General features: G+C 32.9%; 1 protein-coding gene across 11 annotated transcripts in view; it reads left to right on the forward strand.

Moving 5' to 3' along the window:
• Nucleotides 1-20,783, forward strand: part of PPP4R1 (protein phosphatase 4 regulatory subunit 1) — an 82,121-nt gene that overhangs the window by 11,214 nt on the left and 50,124 nt on the right. For all 11 annotated transcript variants that reach the window (XR_012483443.1, XR_012483446.1, XR_012483450.1 and 8 more), the window contains 4 exons: nt 5,937-6,072; nt 9,377-9,483; nt 14,364-14,506; nt 16,071-16,217. Coding sequence is in view for 5 of the 11 variants with exons in the window: in XM_074274979.1 (XP_074131080.1) it covers nt 5,937-6,072; nt 9,377-9,483; nt 14,364-14,506; nt 16,071-16,217 (533 nt within the window). In the remaining 6 variants the exon portion in view is untranslated. The remainder of the gene's footprint in view (nt 1-5,936; nt 6,073-9,376; nt 9,484-14,363; nt 14,507-16,070; nt 16,218-20,783) is intronic.

Raw genomic sequence — 20,783 nt, forward strand, 5'->3', positions numbered from 1 at the left:
GAGTTTATCCTAGGGCATACATAATGTTCCTAAGAAACCAAAAAAGAGCAGCTAATGAAAAATGCATTGTTTAAGACTTAATTTGAGTTCAAGTCTTCCTAACTCTAGACTGGGCTCCACTGAGAGAGAATCACAAAAAAGTAGAGAGGGGTAAGGTTGAGAATGTTTCACCCAGGATTCCATGGACTTGAGGTGGAAAGGAGCTGCAGTTGGGCCCAGAATCACCTAGAGCTAGGCTTCTTGGTCACATGCAACTTGACATCTCAGTGTAGCTCACTCAGAGTAGTGGGACTAATAATGGATGGAATTTGCTTAGTATAGCAATGTAGGGAGGACCTTTCTCAGTTCCTGATTTGTACCCCCACTCATAACCTTTTCAGAGGGTAGGGTTTCTACTAATCATGCTGAAGACACAGTTGAGTAGAGGGAGACACTTGCTTTAGCCTACTGGTCAATCAAAAGTCAGTAATGCTTTAGCACCTGCTATGAGCCAGGCACTACCAAGTACTGGGGGTATAGATATAGAAAAGAAAGACAGCTTCTGCCCTCAAATTTGCTATCCAATAGGGCCCAGCTTCTTAAACTGTGGTTTGTGACCCCATATGGGATCTCATAACTGAATGTGGAAGTCTTAAATTTATGATTTAGTATCAGTAAATGTTTGATTTGTATACCTGTTATATACTTGTGTACCCGGGATCATTTAAAAAAAATTACTCAGGAAATAAAATATCACAAGTAGGAAAAGTTTAAGGTGGCTTGTAAATAGAGGAAGACTCCACACAAAAGAAAACTGAAAAGGGAGGAGAGAAAAGTACCTGATATGGGTGGAAAAGTCAGAGAAGTCCCACAGTAGTGTTAAGAAGGCAGAAAATGTAATGTCTATGCAAAAGCCTCCTTGAAAATTTACTAGTCCAGACTATTTGAACTTGCTTATTTTCATAATTTATTATTTCCAAATAGGGCCATTTTCTAGCAAATAGTATATTGTTTTTCTAGATTCAGACCCACTTTTATATTAGGTGAACAAAAATGATAATTAGCTGAGGTTTCATCACTTGATTGAAGTAGTAAGAGGTTACATTGGTAAAAAAAATGGAAATAGAATAAATTTCAGAGTGATATAACCCAACTAAAATTATGGAATTATCAGTAGAAGATATAAGATCTTCCCTTTTTCTTCCCTCCCACACTCAGGAGAAAATGCCTTCTATATTTTGAAGTAAAATAATATTTGAGAAAAAAAAATCCTTGTACAAGGTAAAATAAAAGGGGTCCTCAAGAATTAAAAATGTTTTCCTTTGATCAGTTCAACCTGGGTCCTGTGATTTAGTGAAGAATTTATTGCCCTGAGAAAGATCTAGACTAATAACACTTTAAAAAAAACCAAATAGATTTCATTCCTAAGTCTCAAGCTGCAATTTCTCTATCCAGTAATATTCATTATTCATATGAATGAATATTACTTTTGTCCTATTTTTCAGGATAAAAGTATAAGTAATTTAGAGAAAACTTTATAATGAATTGTAGCATATTTATCCTGGAATTGTTTTTCCTCTCCAGGCAGCCATCAACATTTTGTTGAGTTCTAAAAACAAAATAATATTGTTTGTCTCTTAATTTTTAAATACTATTAAAATTATGCTGTCATTAATATTCTGACCTCTATAATTAATCAGAATTGGCAACAAGGTGTTTTTCCCCCTTCCTGTTAGATAGCTGTGAGAATCAAATGAGATCAAATGGCACATAATAGACACTCAGTGCTTATTTCCTTCCTATTTGATGTAAGCTCCTTGAGGACAATGACTTAAGTAAGGCTGGCTATAGAGGTATAATTTGCACTATATTTTAAAGGAATGAGTAGGATTTCACTAAATCTAGGGAATGCCATGAGCAAAGGCGCAGCCTACAAGTAACATAGTTTGGCTGGACTTTAGGACACATGGAGGGGAAATAGTATCCAGTTTAGTTTAACACAAATTAAATACCTATGGGGAAACATAATGATTAGATATGCTAAAATACATCAAATAGGAAATGACTAAACTGTGCTATATAAGAAATGACAAACGTGACTTAACATAATGAAGTGAACTGAATCAAGAGGAGATGTACACAGTAACAGTAATATTGTTTGTTGAAGAATTATGATTTGGGGATTCTCAGTAATCCAATGATCTAAGACAATCCCCAAGGACTAGTGAGATGAAGCTTACTATCTGCTTCCAGAAAAAGAACTTATTTTTTTCAAGTCTTGTACAAAATGAGTAATATAGGAATGTTTTACATGATTCCATATAATATAACCTGTATCTGATTGCTTGTTTCTTGGGGGGGAAGCAGGGATAGTATTTAGAACTCAAGACTTCAAATAAAAATGTTAAAAATTGGGGGGGGGGGAATATTCCAAGAAGCTTAAAATCTAGAAGAGCCTTTTTTGCTCTCATCCTTATTTCTCCACTTTATGATCATAAAGACATTGGTCAGATTTCATGCAGCAAATACTAAGGAACATAATTGGAAAGATGGAGATAATGTCCAGTATCAATGTCTGGGAGAAGACTTGTGCTATTTTTGTTTCCCTTAAAAGAGTTGAAGGAAAGAAATCAAGTCTTAGTAGAAATTAAATAAATGAAGAGAGCAAAAAAATGGAAAAAAAAATATTACTCAAGTTCATAATAAACAACAGCCTTAGAACTTGTGTCCATACCTCTGCATTTTACTAATCAGTCACATAAGACTCAGTGTAATTATTTGAGTAATTTTTTTTTTTTTTTTTGGTCTGATACTAAAAGCCAGGTCAGAATGTGTCTAGAAATCATAATTATTTTTTGGTTTGAGATTTTTAAGACTTTGAGTTCCCATTTTTAAGGAATGAAAAAAATACTAGTCATTAATTCTGATATGAAAGATATTTTTCTGTTAAAATAAGCATATGTTGATGGAACTTCTATTATGTTACTGCAGTGTAACATGAATGTTTATCAATAAATATATAAACTTATTTATAAATATAATACAGTAACAAATGTATTGAGATATATATATGTGTGTGTATATATATATACACATTTTTTTTTTTTTTTTTTTTTTTTTTTTTTTTTTTTTTAGGAGCAAGCACAACTCTCAATCTACAGTTCAGTCTTGTCCTACTCTTTTAAAACTGCATTTGGGGTTTGTTTGGCAAAGATACTAAAGTGGTTTGCCATTTCTTTCTCCAGTTCATTTTACAAATGAGGAAACTGAGGCAAGCAGGATTAAGTTACTTTCCCCAGCCAGGTTTGAACTCAAGATGAATCTTCCTGAGTTCAAGCCCAGCACTATATCCATTGTCACCTGCCTGTCCCCATATAAAATGTTGCCTGCTATTATTATTAATTAAGCAACATTAATTATTTAAAACCAAGCTACTAAAAGGAAAATAATATAAAGCCCATTCAAATCAGTAGTTCAAGGACATATTATTAACATTTCTGGTTTATTTATAATATTTATTATAATATAGTAATATAATACAACACTGGTTTATTTGTTATTATTAATTACCTATCTTTGATTAGGTAGGTCATTGAATTAATGATTTGGTTGCTACTATTTTCCTTTTAGAAACATTGACATGTAACTTGGTTTTAATTAATGTTGTTTACATAGTTAATCTATCAAAAATAAGATTAATTGTGATAGGTTAACCCCTGGTGACTTAATCACATTAATGATTAAGATAAATCTTGTAGAACTGAACATGGTTGCCTAGATAGGTAATCTGAGTTCCATTAGTATTGAGTGGGGATTTTCCTTGCTTTTAAAAGTTCATCATTAATTCTGTGGCCTTGCATTATTTTAGTTAAAAATCCTGAATTTCAGTTGTTCAGATCTTCGAGATTTAATGGGCAGACTTTTATTATATGTAATTGTCTGTGAATGATAGCTTACGATTATATAGCAGTTTATGATTGCAAATATTTTGAATTCATTATATTTGATAGTCTAAACAGCTCTGAGGCAGATAGTCCAAGTGTTAATTAATAGATAAGGAAAATGAGGCACAGTGAATTTGTCCACAGTCACTTAGCTAGGAAGTAATCAAAGTGGAACTTGAGGTCAAATTTTTTACCCTAAATTAAGGACACCTTCTATTTATTTATTCTTATTGTCCACATAGGAGCTAAGAAAACTGGCAACTGATTTTTAAATTTACAGGTCCCTCTTTCATCACGAAAAATGGCCGCCTTTTTAAATTTAAAGCAATCCATGGAATTACAAATCTTCTGCTCCATATTTGTTTAACAGAATTTTTCAGCCATGAGAAAACAGCTCACAGTAGTATGAAATAAAGAATTTTGAAATCAGCTTTTTGGCTGACCACAGATTTTTTAAAGTATGTGTGTTTCATGACTTCAACTTGCAAGGTGATTTTTAAAATCTGTGTTAAGTATTTTGACAAAGTTGATAAAACCCTGGATATTGCAACTGCACAAATGGGGATTTAAAGTCCCACCTCTGATATTTAAATAGTTGTGTAAATCTGGATGAGTCAATTAACTTTTCTGAGTCTGTTTCCTTATTTTTAAGATAAGAAATTCAAATTTAGATGACTTCAAAGATATCTTCCAATTTTAAATGTAGTATCCTGTGATTTCTAGGTTGTGATTGTTAACAGTTGTTTTAGAATTAGAAAGTACCAGCATAAATACATGGCAGGTATACTTTAAATATGTTTGCTTTATATATATAGAGAGAAGGTTTTGAAAGAAGAATAATATCAGTTTGGGAATCAATTTAGTTTAAAATCTCTTTTGCTTTTCCATTTATAGATAAGATGCCCATTTTAAAAATAGATTTGTTGTTCTCATAAAACTTGAATTTTTCTACAATATTAAGATTTATGACTAGATTATATATAATGGAATTTTTTAAATGGTGGCTTTCAATTGATAAAAGTTAATACTGGATTGGTTGTTGCCACCCTGGTCGTGTTTTGAATTCTCAGTAGCATTGGGAATGAGAGAAGATAGAAAAGTAGAAAGAACTAGGGAAACCTTTGTTTCCATAGTTTATTAGTTTATAGTTCTGTAAATAGGAGCATCCTAATCTTTGAGAAATACTGGTTCCCACTCTTGAATTTAAAAAGAGCTAAGTGAACCTGTATAATTATTTTACTTATTATAAATTGGCCACCAAAGGATTCCAAATTCATGAATTATGGGATCCCAGAGAATGAATTGGAACAATGCATTGAAAACTCTCTTAACTTTGTGGAGAATAGGAATAAGGAGTTCTGTCTCTTTACTTTAGGAAGTCAAATAGAATTTTATAATCTGATTTAGTTAGAAAATCAGTATTTAGCAACTTTCATCTTTTTTGGGTGGGTAGAAGGACACTGTGGTGTTCTAGTTTTCTGAGGCTTCCCTCTTGATTAGGATTGTCATGTCTTGAGTACAGTAATTTGAGATAAAGAAAAAAATATTCTTTAAATGCTATTTAAAATTAGTTTCTAACAGTTTTTAAAAATAGGAACAATTTTGCCTTGGTTCAAAGAAGAGGCTTATTTATGTTCCATAAGCATGTTTTCATTAATTGGAGATTCTATAAAGTAGAATTTTTTTTCTTTTATTCATCAGTTATTTCTCCTTTGTGAAGGAAAACAAAAATTTAGGGAAATTTTGTAGTATAACTTTATTCTCTTTGTTTTTAAAACCCTAATTATAGTATTTAGAATCCTTAGCCTTATAGCTACTTCCAGATTTGTACATTTATTTTTGGTTGGTGGGAGATGAGGGGATGCATTTTGTTTTGTTTTTTTCTTTGAGGTTTTCAATGTGACCACCCCAGAAAAAGAAGAGATTTTACTGTGGCTTGTCTCACATTGACAAAGACCCTTTTTAGTTTCAAAGTGCTGTGATTATAAGGAATATTTCTGATGTCTCTGATAGTTGGTGTGGATGACTACAGCTCAGAGTCTGACGTGATTATTATACCTTCAGCCCTGGATTTCGTCTCACAAGATGAAATGTTGACACCATTGGGAAGACTGGACAAGTATGCTTCAAGTGAGAACGTATTTAACAGGTGTGTCTTTTAGTGTGCTTCCTTAAGAGTGTGAATGAATGGAAAGTTATTTTAACTATTTAAGTTTCATCATTTTAATAAATAGAAGAACAATCCAAATTGTTAATAATCAGAATTTAGTTTTTTGAATTTACTTTTTAAATGCTTAATTTTAAGGTACAGAATGTTATATGTACTGTTACTCCTAAGTGCTTTTAAAATTTAATAATTTGTATTAAAGTATTTAGGTAAGACTACAAAGTTTAATACAAAGTTTTTAAATTTTTTTAAGACATATTAATCCAAGGGACTTAATCAAGGATTCTTAACCTTTTTTTTTGGGGGGGGGGATATTATAGACCTCTGGCAATCCTGTGAAGTCTATGGATCCCTCAAAATAATATTTCTAAATGCATAAAACAAAATATGTAGGATTACAAAGGAAACCTATTACATGGAAATAGAGATGTAATTTTTTCCCATTTGAATTTTTAAACCTCCTTAATATCCTTATCCTCTTAGTTTGCAGATTTTGAGATTAAGATGCTTCTGGTACATATGTTGCTTGTATCTTATCCCTGATATTTACTTAGATACCTTGGCTAACTCCCTTTAGAAGCAAGTAATTTTTATATAGGTAATTCTTAGTTATCTGCTTTAGGACCTCCTTTGTGCATTATCTCAGAATTTGAGAGTTGGATATCTCAGTTATCTGCTTTAGGACCTCCTTTGTGGATTATCTCAGAATTTGAGAGTTGGATAGACTTCAATGGCCATGTCATCCAAGAGGATTACAGAGGAAAATTGCTGTTTTAAAATACCTAACAAGTGGTCATTCAGTCTAGCCTCTGCTTGAAGACAATGAATTTATGCCAATTCCTTTTCTCATTTTATCCCCTCAGAACATTCAGATTTCTAGTAGTATTTGCCTTAACGAAACAAAATTAGACTTAGTACAAAAATAGTAAAATTTATTCCAAAATTGCTTTTCTGTTTTTTTCCCTTATTTTCTATATCACTACTTCATTCCATTAATGGTATAGTAAACATCCCACTAATGCTGACAGTTTTCTAGATTTGAAATTAACAATTTCTCATATTATCCTTGTGGAAAAAATTTGAAGAGGGGGATTAGAGTAAAATTTGACAGTCAATGCAGGCAGATTTGAAATTGGTTAAATGAATATAGAGCCAAACAGTAGTCACTAATGGCTAGCAGTTGTCTGGGAAGACAGCTAGTGGAGTGTTGTAGGGATCCTCTCCTATCTTATATTATTTATATTTTATCACTGATTTTGATAAAGGTGTAGGTGACATGTCTATTTTCATGTTTGCTAATTGAGAGAAATAGCTCACACATTGGATAACAGTGTCAGGATCTAAAGAGATCTGAGCATACAGAGATATTGGGCCAAAGCAAATAAGATGAAATCATATAAGGATAAATGTAAAGATTTGGTGGGTTCTAAAATACCTAATTATGAGATGGGATAGATGGAGCTATACAGCAGTTTCCTTGAAAGATCCAGGGTTTTTAGAAGTTCAACATCAGTCAGTGGTGTTCCATGGAACCCAGAAAAGCTAATGTAATTTAGGCTACCTTAAAAAAAGCAGTGCCCAGAATGAAGTTGGTGCTATATGTCCTTATGAGACTACTTCTCATCTCTGTTTTTACAAAGGACATTGATAAACTAGAGAGAAAGATAGGATACCTTGAGATCATCATGCCTTAGTGTAGTGTAGATTGAGGGAAATGAGTAAGTTTAGCTTGGAAAAGATAAGATATTGGGGAACATAGTAACTTTCTTCATATATCTGAAGGGCTACCTCTAGGATTATTAAACTTGTTCTTGTTTCCAGAAAGCAGAACTAGTAGCAATGTTTGGAAGTGGCAAAAATGTAAATTTTGTCATGTTAGCAAAGATATCAGCAAGCTAGTGTGTGACCCCATTCATAAAATTAAGTTAGAGTAATTTCAATAGAGAAATCTGCACTTATTTAGCAAAATTTATTATGAAATTGACTTTAGTGCTTAACACTTGTATGATTAGGTAAGTGCTTTAAGTATTATATATAATAAAGTCAAAGCTTTTAAAAAATTATTGCCAATTGGGAAATCATGTTTACATTCAAGGGTTCTGATAAAGGTCTCATTTCTAAAATATAAAGAGAATTGACTCAAATTTATAAGAATCCAAGCCATTCTCCAATTAATAAATGGTCAAAGGATATGAATAGACAAGTTTCAGATAAAGAAATTAAAATTTTCTAATCATATGAGAAGGTGCTATAAATCACTATTGATTAGAGAAATGCAAATTAAGACAACTCTGAGGATACCACTATACACCTTTCAGATTATTATACAAGGACGAATATTGGAGGGGATGTGGGAAAACTGGTACACTAATACATTGTTGGTAGAACTTACATATATCCAGCCATTCTGGAGAGCAATTTGGAAATATGTCCAAAGGGCTATAAAACTGCATACCCTTTGATCCAGCAGTGTTTCTACTGGGCTTATATATCTCAAAGAAATCTTAAAGGAGGTAGAGACACCCACATGTGCATAAACATTTGTGGAAGCCCTTTTTGTAGTGGCAAGAAATTGAAAATTGAATGGATGCCCATCATCAATTGGAGAATGGCTGAATAAATTATGGCACATTTATGCTATGGAATATTGTTTTGTAAGAAACGATCAGGAGGATGATTTTAGAGAGGCCTGGAGAGACATGAGTTATGCTAAGTGAAATGAGAAGAACCAGATCATTTAGTACATCAACATTGATATACAGCAATCAATTCTGTTGAACGTGACTCTAACAATGAGATGATTGATGCTATTTCCAATGATCTTCTTGTGATGAAGAGAGTCATCTACACTCAGAGAAAGGACTGTGGGAACTGAATGTGGATCACAACATAACATTCTCACTCTTTTTGTTGTTGTTTGCTTGAATTTTGTTTTCTTACTCATTTACTTTCTTTTTTTTGATCTGATTTCTCTTGTACAGCAAGAGAATTGTATAAATGTGTTTATACATATTGGATTTGACATGTATTTTAACATGTTTAACATATATTGAATTGCATACCATCTAAGGAAAGGAGTGGGAGGAAGAAGAAAATTGAAACACAAGGCTATGCAAGGATCAATGTAGTCAAATTATGCATGCATATATTTTGAAAATAAAAAGCTTTATTTTTAAAAAAAATAATAAAATTATTGCCTTCTAAGAGTACTTTAAATGTAGTTCAAATTCAATTTTTTGAAAATTCAATGTAGTTTCTGAAAAATTCCTTTTTTTTTTCTGCCTAGACAAATGGTGGCCCGAAGCTTGCTTGATACTTTGAAAGAAGTCAGCGATGATGAAAGAGATTGTATTGCTGTGTTGGAAAGAGTCAGCAGATTAGCTGATGATTCAGGTATCTGGTGTTCGAAAGTTTGTCTTCATATAGGGAAAGCAAATTTTTTCATGATTTTAACATTTTCGGTCAAGTTTCTTGAGCTCATTTAATTTCTCAGAAATTATTAAAGCTTTGTATGTATAAAAGAATCATCTTTGTTTTAAAACTTAACTCAGTGCAAATAATTAATATAAATGTTTTCTATTAAAGTATTATGGATTAATTTTAGACAAGTCAAAAAATAAAAGTTTTAAATATATCAAAGCAAATCATTTATTCTTCTTTGCATTTTCCTATCAAATTATGCAAATTTTGTTTATTCATTTGGGAGATGGATATTTATATAAGGTTATAGGTTTTATTTTTATCAAGTCCTGAGCAAATTTGATGTAGGCAAGATAGAAGGGTCTAAAAAGTACTAGGCAGTATAGGAGACAAGTAGGTGGCATAGTGGATAAGAGTATCAAATCTGGAGTCTGGAAGACTCAACTTCTCGTTAAGATCTGGCCTCATACTCTTTATCAGCAGTGTGACCATGGGCAAGTCACTTGACACTGTTTGCTCGGTTGCTTGCTTCATCTGTCAAATGAACTGGAGAAGAACATGGCAAACCGTTCTAGTGTCTTTGCCAAGAAAATCCCGAACGGGATCATGATAAGTTGGACATGGCTGAAATAACAGAACCACAACAGTAAGGAGTGCTGTTCCCATAATTTACAGAGGGAAAAAACTTCAGAGACCATTTTTCATTTTTAAATGTAAATATCTCCTGCACAAAGCAGTTCTTGGTTCTCTTAGTTTCTAGTGTTTTCTCCTGTATTATTCTTTCTACTCTAAATGTATTTTATTATATACTTTGTTGTGTACATGTCTTGTTAAACTGGATGCTTCTCGGGCAAAATTTTTTTCACATTTTCTTTGTGTACCTGAAAGAAAGCGTAGTGCCTGGAATATAGTAATGGCTTGGTAAAATTTTTCTCGTTTGCTTGCTCATGGTCAATTTATCTTGCATTCCCCCTGTCTGAGTCACAGGTACTCCTTTTGACTTAGTTCTTCTCTTTCATCTACTTTAACCTCCATATACAAGAAACCATTTTAAATTTATCTTGATTTACTCGCTGCCTTTTTCTGCATCCTTGTTCCCAAATGTAATGATTATCACCATCTATCCACAGACTTGAAGCCCCAGAGATTTTTGTTGCCTTAAAGCTTTCAGCAGAACCCAGCATATCTAGAAATAGTCCTTTTGATTTGGGGATAAATGGGTTTGCTTCATAATTTGGAGGAACTTGAGGAGATTTAATCCCAGACTACATGTTTCTGGAACAGTTGCCAATCTAGATTATTGTAGAATTAAACAAGGCCCTGGATAGTGATCTGGAAATTACCAACATATAGATAATAATGGAACCTTAAGTAGCAATATCATCAGCAAGTGAGGGAATATGGAAAGGGAGGAAAACAGGACTGGATAGAGTAATGGAGTAAATAAACATAGTGAGCATGACAAAATTGATAATAGCAAAAGTGATTTGAGGAGTTGTTAGACAAATAGAAGGTGATTCAAGGAAAACCCAAAGAAGAGACAATATTCAGGAGAGGGGGTGTCAACTATTTGGCAAAAACATTTTCAATTGAAAGGTCAATTGAATTCAATTGAATAAGATCAAAAGCCAGAATGCAGAGGTTTTAAGGGAGAATTGATAGCACCCAGTGTAGGACATCAGTTTAACTTTATAGTGAGTTTTATTTACTTAAATTGTTTTATGTGTGCTTGGTTTTTCATAGTTTGTTTCTTGTTTCAGATGGGTGGTATCTATGCTCATGTAGCATTAGTATCTGTTCTCAGCTTTTAAAAAAAAAAATTTTTTTTTCTTTTGAGGGAACATTTGCCAAAAGGCATTGGAGATGTGAGACTAGACTTAAGAAGATTACACAAAGCTTAAATATTTGCTAAGTTTAGAATTACAGGATAGATAGATAGATGGATGGTCTAAGCATCTGATTGTTTAGCATGATCCAGGAACTGTGTTAAGTGCTAGAAATAAAAATACAAGCAAACAAGATTTTTCCTGTCCTTAAAAAGCTTATATTCTAATGGAGGAAGGAAAACCAATAAGAAGATACGAGAGCTTCTGGCAGTACAATATGGGAGATAGCTGGAAAGTAGAAATGATGGGAGAGAGTCTATACTTAAAATTGAAAGTGTTAATTGGCTTTCTTAGAGAGAAATGAGACTGAGCTTTAGAAGTTAAAACATGTTTAAGAGGCAATGGAAGGGAATTGGCAAAGAAAATGGATATTGGAAAGGCAGGGAGAGAGTTGGGATAGTACAATTAAAAGGAGTTGAAGGGTGTTAGGATTCTTACAAGGTGCAAGTCACTGGAATGGATATAAATGGATATGAAAAATTGTTGATGAGATTATTGCAGAGGAGGGGAAATTGGTTTTAAGAAAACAAACTGTTGAAATGAAGACTGAGAAAAAAAGATTACTACAAGATCTTTGGTGACCTTTTGAGCAATTTCATCAGAGTAGGAATTATAGATGTTTAAGGTATGATCTTGATAATGAGAATCTTGTATTTATTTTTAATATACATTGCTTTATGAATCATGTTGGGAGAAAAAAATATGGGCAAAAGGAAAAAAAACATGGGAGAGGGGAAAAAAAAGGTAGTAAAATAGCATATATTTCAATCTCCATAGTTCTTTTTCTGGATGCAGATGACATTTTTTGTCCAAAGTTTATTGGGATTGCTTTGGAATGTAGTACAAATTTAATTGTACATCATATCTACTGGTCAGGATTTTTTTGGGGAGGAAAAAAATGGGGGCTAGTAATTGTGTGATACTAATCACACTAATTAAATACTAACACATAATATATACTAATCAAAACCTTAATTCTTTGAAATTCTGTCATATTAGATCAGTATCACCCTATAAATGAAGTTATACATGATATGATTGACATTCCCTCATCTGCCTTAGACATTTTTCCCCATCTCTACTATTGATGCCTAAAATTATATTATAGTCAATATACCATTATTAACCATTTATGCTAAGATCTGGTTTTTAAAAGGGAGTGGAGGGCCAGCTAGGTGGCTCAATGGATAGAGCACCAGCCCTGAAGTCAGGAGGACTTGAATTCAAAGCTGGTCTCAAACACTTAACACTGTGTGAATGTGGGCAAGTCACTTAACCCCAATTGCTTCAGCAAAAAACAAAGGGTGGGGGGGAGTGGATACCCTTAGTATCCTTGGTACCCTTGGTAGAAGGAGTTGGGAAGGAAGCAGAACAGGTAACAAAACAAGGATCCTGGGGAGGAATAATTAATTGTGAGTGATTAAAACAAAATTTGGCTGTTTTCATGTTTTTATCTAGAACTTGCCCTGCTTCCATGAAAAAATTCAAATGGCATAAAATTTTAGGTGTGTTTTAGTTTTAAATATGTTTCATAAAGAAAAGTTGTTTAGTAAATAAATTGTCTTGCACATGGTTATCTTTGAACACAAACATGAAAGAAGTCAGTAATAGAATTCTTCCTATGTTATCTTTGTAACTTTATTTGCCCTGCTCTCTAGGAACTAATAAAGATTTTTTTTGTTTTGTTTTGTTTTTTTGCCATTCAAAGATCTTCATAACCTAACTTTGAAAAACCTACCTTTGGAATCTTATTATATATTATCCTCCTTCAAAAACACTCAAAAGTGGCCTTTTTATTGTTCCCTAGACATTTCTTCTTCGAGATGGGAGTCATTCTCTGACTGCACAGGCTGGCTGTTCCACATGCCTGGAATGTGCATTTTCTAGTCCCTTCCCCACTCTGCCACCATACACTTTTAGAAACCCTGATTTTTCCTTCAAGCCTCAGTTTTTTACATATTACTTCCTATGTGAAGCTTTAGCCAGTTTCTTTCTTTCTGCCCTTCCAAAACTCCTTATTCCCATTGCCCAGCTTGTGTTAATGCATCACCCACAAAATAACTTTCCATTTATTACATGTATACTTTTATGTATGTTGTTTCCTCTCTAAAAGTCAATGTAACATATTTGATCTGCACATACTCATTTTGCCAATGTGGAACAGTGGAAAAATCTTGTAGATCAAAAATTCAAGTTCAGGTTTCATTCTGCAGCTTGTTAAATGTGCAGCCATGAGCAAATCATTATCCTCTTATCAGTCTCACTTTCCTCATTTCTAACATGGGAAGGATAATGCTTGTACTACTTACATCATAGCATTGTTGTGAGGAAAAATATTTGGAAAATCATAAAATACTTCATAAATGTGAATTACTAACCTATATGTAACTATTTAGTTCTAATTTTCAAAATAAAAACGTCACTAGTGTAACATTTTAATCTTGATAATCAGTATGTCAGACAACTGAAAATATATGTATGTATCACAAAAAGTTAGAAACTTTGGTATAATAGAAATGGAGATCACATGAATAAAAGTAACCTAAATTTTTTCTGATATGCCCTTATTGATATTTTTTTTGTTATTCATTAATGCTATCTATTATACTTGGTTTAACCTCAGTCACCTGAGTCAGTCAGTCACTCCAAATTACATGCCCTGATCCTCTTTGCTTTGCAACATATACTGCCTAATGGAATTTGAATGGGAAGATAGATTATTAAGAGAAAGACCTACTTAAGGAATTAAGGAAGATTCTTAATAGCATTTTAGAATTGATGAGAGACTTTTATTTTCTCAGGTTGTCTTCTGTTCTAGATGTGAAGGCTCGGGATTTGTCTAAACATTAGGCCAAAGAGAGTCAATCTTGACTTCAAGCTTGAATATATAGTATTGCTATAAAGATTTTGCTTCAATAGAAATTCTTTTGGATTTGTTTGTTTATAATATTTTTATTATTTTAATAGAACCAACTGTGCGAGCTGAACTGATGGAACAGGTGCCTCATATTGCATTATTTTGTCAAGAAAATCGACCTTCAATTCCATATGCTTTTTCCAAATACTTGCTGCCTATTGTGGTTAGATATCTTGCAGATCAGAATAACCAGGTAAAATTTCTATATACATACTTATCTATCCTTCAAGGGAAATGTGTTAGTATGACCTCTGATAGTTATGGATCTAAATCTGGGTAGTTTACATTTTCCTTCCTTGGGCTATGTCATAGGCTGGCTTCTCTTCTCCCTCTATATTATTTTGCTTGGTGAGCTCATCAGCTCCCATAGATTCAGTTACTTTTGTCTGGTGATTCTCAGAACTCCTTAGGATCCTTCTCTCTTAACTTTCAGGCCTATGTTTCTAACTTTCTATTGGATATCTTGAATTGGATTTTTTTATAGATACCTTAAACTCGTGTTTAAACAACTCATCTTTTTCCTAAAACCCCATCCATCTTTTAGTTTGTTTTAATGTCAAGGACTCCCTCATTCTCCCTCACCAAGACTTTTTACCTAGGAATCATCCTCTCTCACTCCCCATAGCCAATCTGTGCCATATACTACCAATTTTACCTTTGTAAACCTCTCTTGTATGTACCCCATCTTTTCTGTGACACAGGCCACCATCCTAGTATAGGCCTTTACCACTTCATGCCTAGACTATTGCAGTAGCCTACTGGTTGATCTCCTACCTTCAAGCCTCTCCTACTCCAGTTCCTCCACTCAACTGTCAAGTAGATCTTAAAACACAGATCCAACTATGTTACCCCTCTCCCCAATTCATTTATTAAATCAGATTGAATACATTTCCAGTGACTCCTTATGTTGCCTCCAAGATCAAATAAAAAATACTGTTTACCATTCAAAATCCTTCATAACCTGAGTCCTTCCTACTTTTCTAGTTTCTTACTTCTTATTCATTTTATGTATCCTTCCAGTGAACAACTTCTTTTTTCGAAACTTTCCGTTTCCCAGTTCTTTGCATCTTCAGTGGCTATCCTTCCATATGAGAAGTTCTGTTTCTCACTTCTTGACTTCAACTAAACTCTGAATCTCTCATGTGTAATTCTTTGAATATAACTTATTGTTGTCACAATAAATCTTAGACTGTGATCATTTGCAGTGATGCAGTAGAATATTACTTTTAGCTTTGGTATTTACCATCTCATGGACATTGTCTTTTATTATATGGCAAGTTATTAAGTAAAAGAGTATATATGCCTTTTTTTGTTACTGTTATTTGCTTTTTTTTTTTCTTAATTTTTTTTCTCCTTTGGTCTGATTTTTCTTGTACATCATGATAAATGTGGAAATATGTTTAGAAGAATTGCACATGTTTAACCTGTGTTGTATTACTTGCTCTCTAGGGGAGAGGGAGGAATTTGGAACATACAGTTTTGTAAGGGTTAATGTTGAAAACTATATTTGCATTTTGAAAAATAAAAAGCTATTATAAAAAAGAAAAGAAAAGGTGTATATGGTTCCCTAAAATCATGAATTTATTACTATTTAGATTGGTGAAAAATAGGTAATGTTCTTTTTATCTTAAAGGTTCCAGTGGTGATTGAGTTTTGAGACCTTTGACTTCAAAAAAATAAGAAGTCATCTAAGTCTATATTGTATATTATAAATGTGTTATACCTATTTACTTTCTGTTTCGATGATTTTTCTTTAGGTGAGAAAAACAAGTCAAGCAGCTTTGCTGACTTTGCTAGAGCAGGAACTTATTGATCGTTTTGATGTGGAAGCCAAAGTATGCCCAGTTCTTATAGACCTAACTGCACCAGATAGCAATGATGATGTGAAGACTGAAGCTGTGGCAGTGAGTAAATGATGGATCTGAATGTTAAACCTGTGATATTTGAAGTTATTGATATATGTATGGTTTTCTGTTGTAATGACATGTTTGTAAGTTTCCTTTTTAATATGTAATATGAAGATTTCTGTAGTATTTGAAAGTTTGCATCATCTTTATTGATGTATCAGTATTATGACATGTCTATTAAAACTAGTCACAAATTATTGAAATTTAATTTGGAGGAAGAGGGAGATGGATTTGAAAGAAGAGACAATAAGATGGGTCTTTAAAATAAAAAAGAGTGATTCTTATTCCCCTTCTCCAGATAAAACTGTCTAAAGATGCTACCCTGTACTTTTTGAGTGATGTAAGGGGGATTAAATAATTTTTTTTTTACCTTATAGGCTAATGAATTCTATCAATTTGATACTACTGTATTTACTATGTTTTTGCTTTATTCTTTTATAAAGATTTATTTTTTTTTTTTATCCTGGATTTAGTTTTTTCCCCTAAAAGGGCATATTCACAATTCCTATTTTTGTTTTCAACTGCTAACTTTTCCATTTTATGAAACAATCCAGTAATTTTTTTTTATAAACTCATAATTATTAGTATGTTAAATTTCAAGACAGCAGATACATTTTGTCAGAGTAATTTGATTTTTTTAAAGGAATAGATTCATGTTTGTTTATGAAAACCATTTTATTAAAAAATTTTTTTAAAAAGAAAAATGTTTTAAAAATATGATAACAAGAGTTTTCTTTTTAAATTGTAATAATTGTGTCCCCAGCACTGAGACCTTGAAGAAGATTAAGAATTGGGATATTCAGTCTTTGCTTTGAGTGACTTTATATTTTCAGTTAAAAAAAAAAATTCAGGTTTATAATTAGAGATTAATAAATGAAATTCAATAATATAATGAAATAAAAGATTTAGTACTAAGGAATAAAGAGAAATATGATGCTGATAGCCTTTTAAAATTATCCTTTGTTGGGGCAGCTAAGTGGTGCAGTGGATAGAGCACCAGCCCTGAATTCAGGAGGACCCCAGTTCAAATCTGGTCTCACACACTTAATACTTCCTAAGCTGTGTGACCCTGGGCAAGTCACTTAACCCCAGCCTCAGAGGGGGAAAAAATTATACTTTGTTAATAATTTGCTTCATTAATCTGGGTGAATTAAATTTGATCTTTCATTCAGACTTGTTCTCATCTTACTGTATCATATGCTTCAATGCATCAATTATGATTAATTTTTAGTTGATGAAGAGGCTTGATTTGACTTACACAATGGATTTGAAATTCAAAAGTAAATTTTTGTTTTGAAATATAGTTTTGTTGTAGAAGTCTTAAGAATTTGGAATTTGTTACTTCAAATAGATGGTAACCCACTGGTAAATGTTTACATTTTGCTGCCACTTTGTTATGGGTTGGTAGGTAAATGTACCCGGCTGTGGGTTTTTTTAAACTTTAAAATGATTATACTATGTGATGTAATTTTTAAAATTCATCTACCTATTAGATTAGTTGAAAGTGAGGATTTTTTTGTTTTTTGTTTTAAGTATCTGTATAAGCAAGAATATAAATATGGAAGAAGCTTATACTTTTTATGTGTCTTTTAATCTTTTGAGTATGAGGATGAATTTTTATTTCATAAACTGATTTATAATTCATTTTTTAAAAGTAGATAACTTAAGTGTCCTTCTTAAATGTTTGTTATATAGTGTGTATAATAATTATTTGATAAATAAGGAGTCATATCTTATCATATTTTAACAAATAATTGCAAGATTAGGGAAAAGAGATTTAGAAATATAATACTAGAAGAAGAGCTAAAATGATAATTTGCTAAGCTCCTACCAATGGATAGGATATATCCATACAGATATAGAAAACATTCCAGGCTGAGTTCTGATATGGAATGCTAAGGAAAAATTGGTCACTTTTCTATCCCAAGTTGACATAGAGGGTTATAACAGATTTCAGTTTGGGAGTCTATCCAGGAACAGCTATTCAGAATATTCCAAGTGCAAAAAAATAAGGCTATGCACCTTGTTCAGGGTATCAAAATAAGTATCATCTGACAGTTGTCTTACTATGTAAGAGAGTCTGACTGTGGAGTATATTATATTAGCCCCTTGGGATGTCGTGCTCCAGGGTAAGGAGCAATTGTGGGTCCTAAGCTATATATCCTAAGCAAGAAATAGCTATGGCTGACATTAGGATCAAACTGAAATTGTAGTTCTAGCCTCCAGCCCACTTTGAAGTCTGCAGAGGGCAGTAATTACAGACCTTAAGGGGAGCCTGAAATTCTGTCATTCTGTACCAACAGAACTTCCCAGCTGGCTAGTGTGGCTGAGTTCAACATCAGTCTACTAAAGTTCCAGATGAGGCAAACAAACCCACAGGTATTGCTTAAACCCAGAACCGGGTCAGGAATTAGAATAGATCAGGAGAACAGAAATTGAACTTTAGTCCCTAGTCAAACCATTTTGGAAGCACTAAAAGCTTTCATATCCCCAATCTGAGCTATCCATGAAGTTCTAGAGTAACTTTTTAGTACACTAAGAAAGCTATTAGCAGAACTAGCCTAGTTATTGTAAGAGGCTGGAGCTCTTGAGTCAATGCACTGAGGTTGGAAAATCGAGCACTTGAGGCTAATTTCTGATTGGACAATACTCTATAAGATTATGCTTGGAAAATGGCCCTGCCCACTATCCTGTGCTGGTCCAATCATTTAGTGTATACAGAGAATTGTGGGAGGGACTAGGAGATGCAGGGAGACTAGCAGGATCACTTCTGCGAGAGAGATGAAGAGGTGAGGTCGCAGAGATCCTACATGTTCACTCTCTTCACTTCTACCACTAAAGACCAAGAATAAAGACTTGCTTATCCTGACTCCAGCTGATTCTAAGGTATCCAGGGTATAAGTGGTCGTCAGAGTCATTCCCCCTTGAAATGTGCAGAGTCCAGCCTTAACATAAAGTTCAGAGTCAGGAAGTAAGCTTGAGATGAGCAAATAAAAAAATGAATCCCCATAAAAAGGTAAAAGACACTTCAGACAAATCTAGAAGAGAATCACTCCAAAACATCTACAAACCTTAGAGAAAAATATCTCGAGCATAAGTTTATTGAGAATTCCTATTAGACATAAAACAAGAATTAAAACATGTTTTTTATAAATTAAATGAATAATGCTATAGGGGGAAAATATAAAAATTAAATGAGAACTAATATAAAAAAAAAAAAAGGAAAGAGAATTCATAGCTTGTTACAAAAAAGATAGAAGACCAAGCAACCAAGCATATATATTCTTGACAATTAGAGTCCAATGAGACAACAAGAAACATTAAAAGAAATGTTGGAGAGGGAGGACTGAATCAAGAGTAATTTGGCTCATGGAAAAAATGACTAACTTAGAAAACGGATTGAGGAAAGATAATTTAAGAATCATTAAGAATCCATGACCCAAAAAAGAGCTAAGAAATCATAACATAAAATTGCCCAAATCTTAGACCCAGAAGACAAAGTGGAAATGGAAAGAAGCCACAAAATGAAAACCTTGGGAATATTATTGCCAAAATCCAAAGCTTCTGAGAGAAAATTGCTGCAAATGTCTAGAAAGCAAGAATTCAAGTACTAAGCAGTCTCTATTAGGATCATATAATTTAGCAGCCACTATTATAAAGGAGTACAGAAAGCTTGGAATATGATATTTCTGAAGACAAAGGATCTAGGCTTACTGTCAAGCAAAACTGATCATTATCCTGCTGGGCAAAAAATAGATCTTTAATGAAATATAGCACTTCCCCAGGTATTCATGGTAGAAAGACTAAAGCTATACAGAAACTTTAGATTGTGATTGCAGAAATTGAGATATATAAAAAATTACATAACTGGGGCATACAAGTTTAAGTTTATACAATTGGAATAGACTCTTGTCATTTGATCAAATGTGGGGAAAATGTACCTACAGTTGCATGCATAAATACATTTCATTCAATAGGAAAACAGAGGGGAGTGCTCATTATTGGGGAATGGCTGCATAAATTATGATTTATAAAGGTGACAAAAATACTATTGTGCTATAAGAAAGGATGAAGATCATGGAATCTGGGATTTGTTTGAAATGATAAAGAGCAAGGCGAGAACCAGAGAAATAGGTTTATAAAGGTACAACAGTACTATTAAAAGGCAAATAATTCATTGATTTGGGAACTTAAATCTGCATAATGACCAACTATGATATCAGAGCACTCCTGATGGAAACATGCTTTCTACCTCCTAAAGAGAGATGAGACTACTCCTAGTCCTATAGATTGAGACTTTTTAAGGCATTGCCAATTTGGGAATTTCTTTTAACTTGATCATACTTGATCATAGTAGAGATTTTGTTCTCTTTCCTTTAAGAAGGGGGGATAAGAAGATTTTAATGGGTTGGAAAAAATGAATTTAAAAATTCAGTGGTGATCATTTTTTAAAGTTATCATGCAGCTTTGGAAGCAGATTATTTAGATCATTTTCACCTTGTAATTCTTAATGCCTTCTCCAACTATTATTGCTTATTTTCTTTTTAATAGAATAAGTAACTA

Source organism: Sminthopsis crassicaudata, chromosome 1 (genome assembly GCF_048593235.1).
Source record: "Sminthopsis crassicaudata isolate SCR6 chromosome 1, ASM4859323v1, whole genome shotgun sequence".
In the NCBI taxonomy this organism is placed as follows: Eukaryota; Metazoa; Chordata; class Mammalia; order Dasyuromorphia; family Dasyuridae; genus Sminthopsis; species Sminthopsis crassicaudata.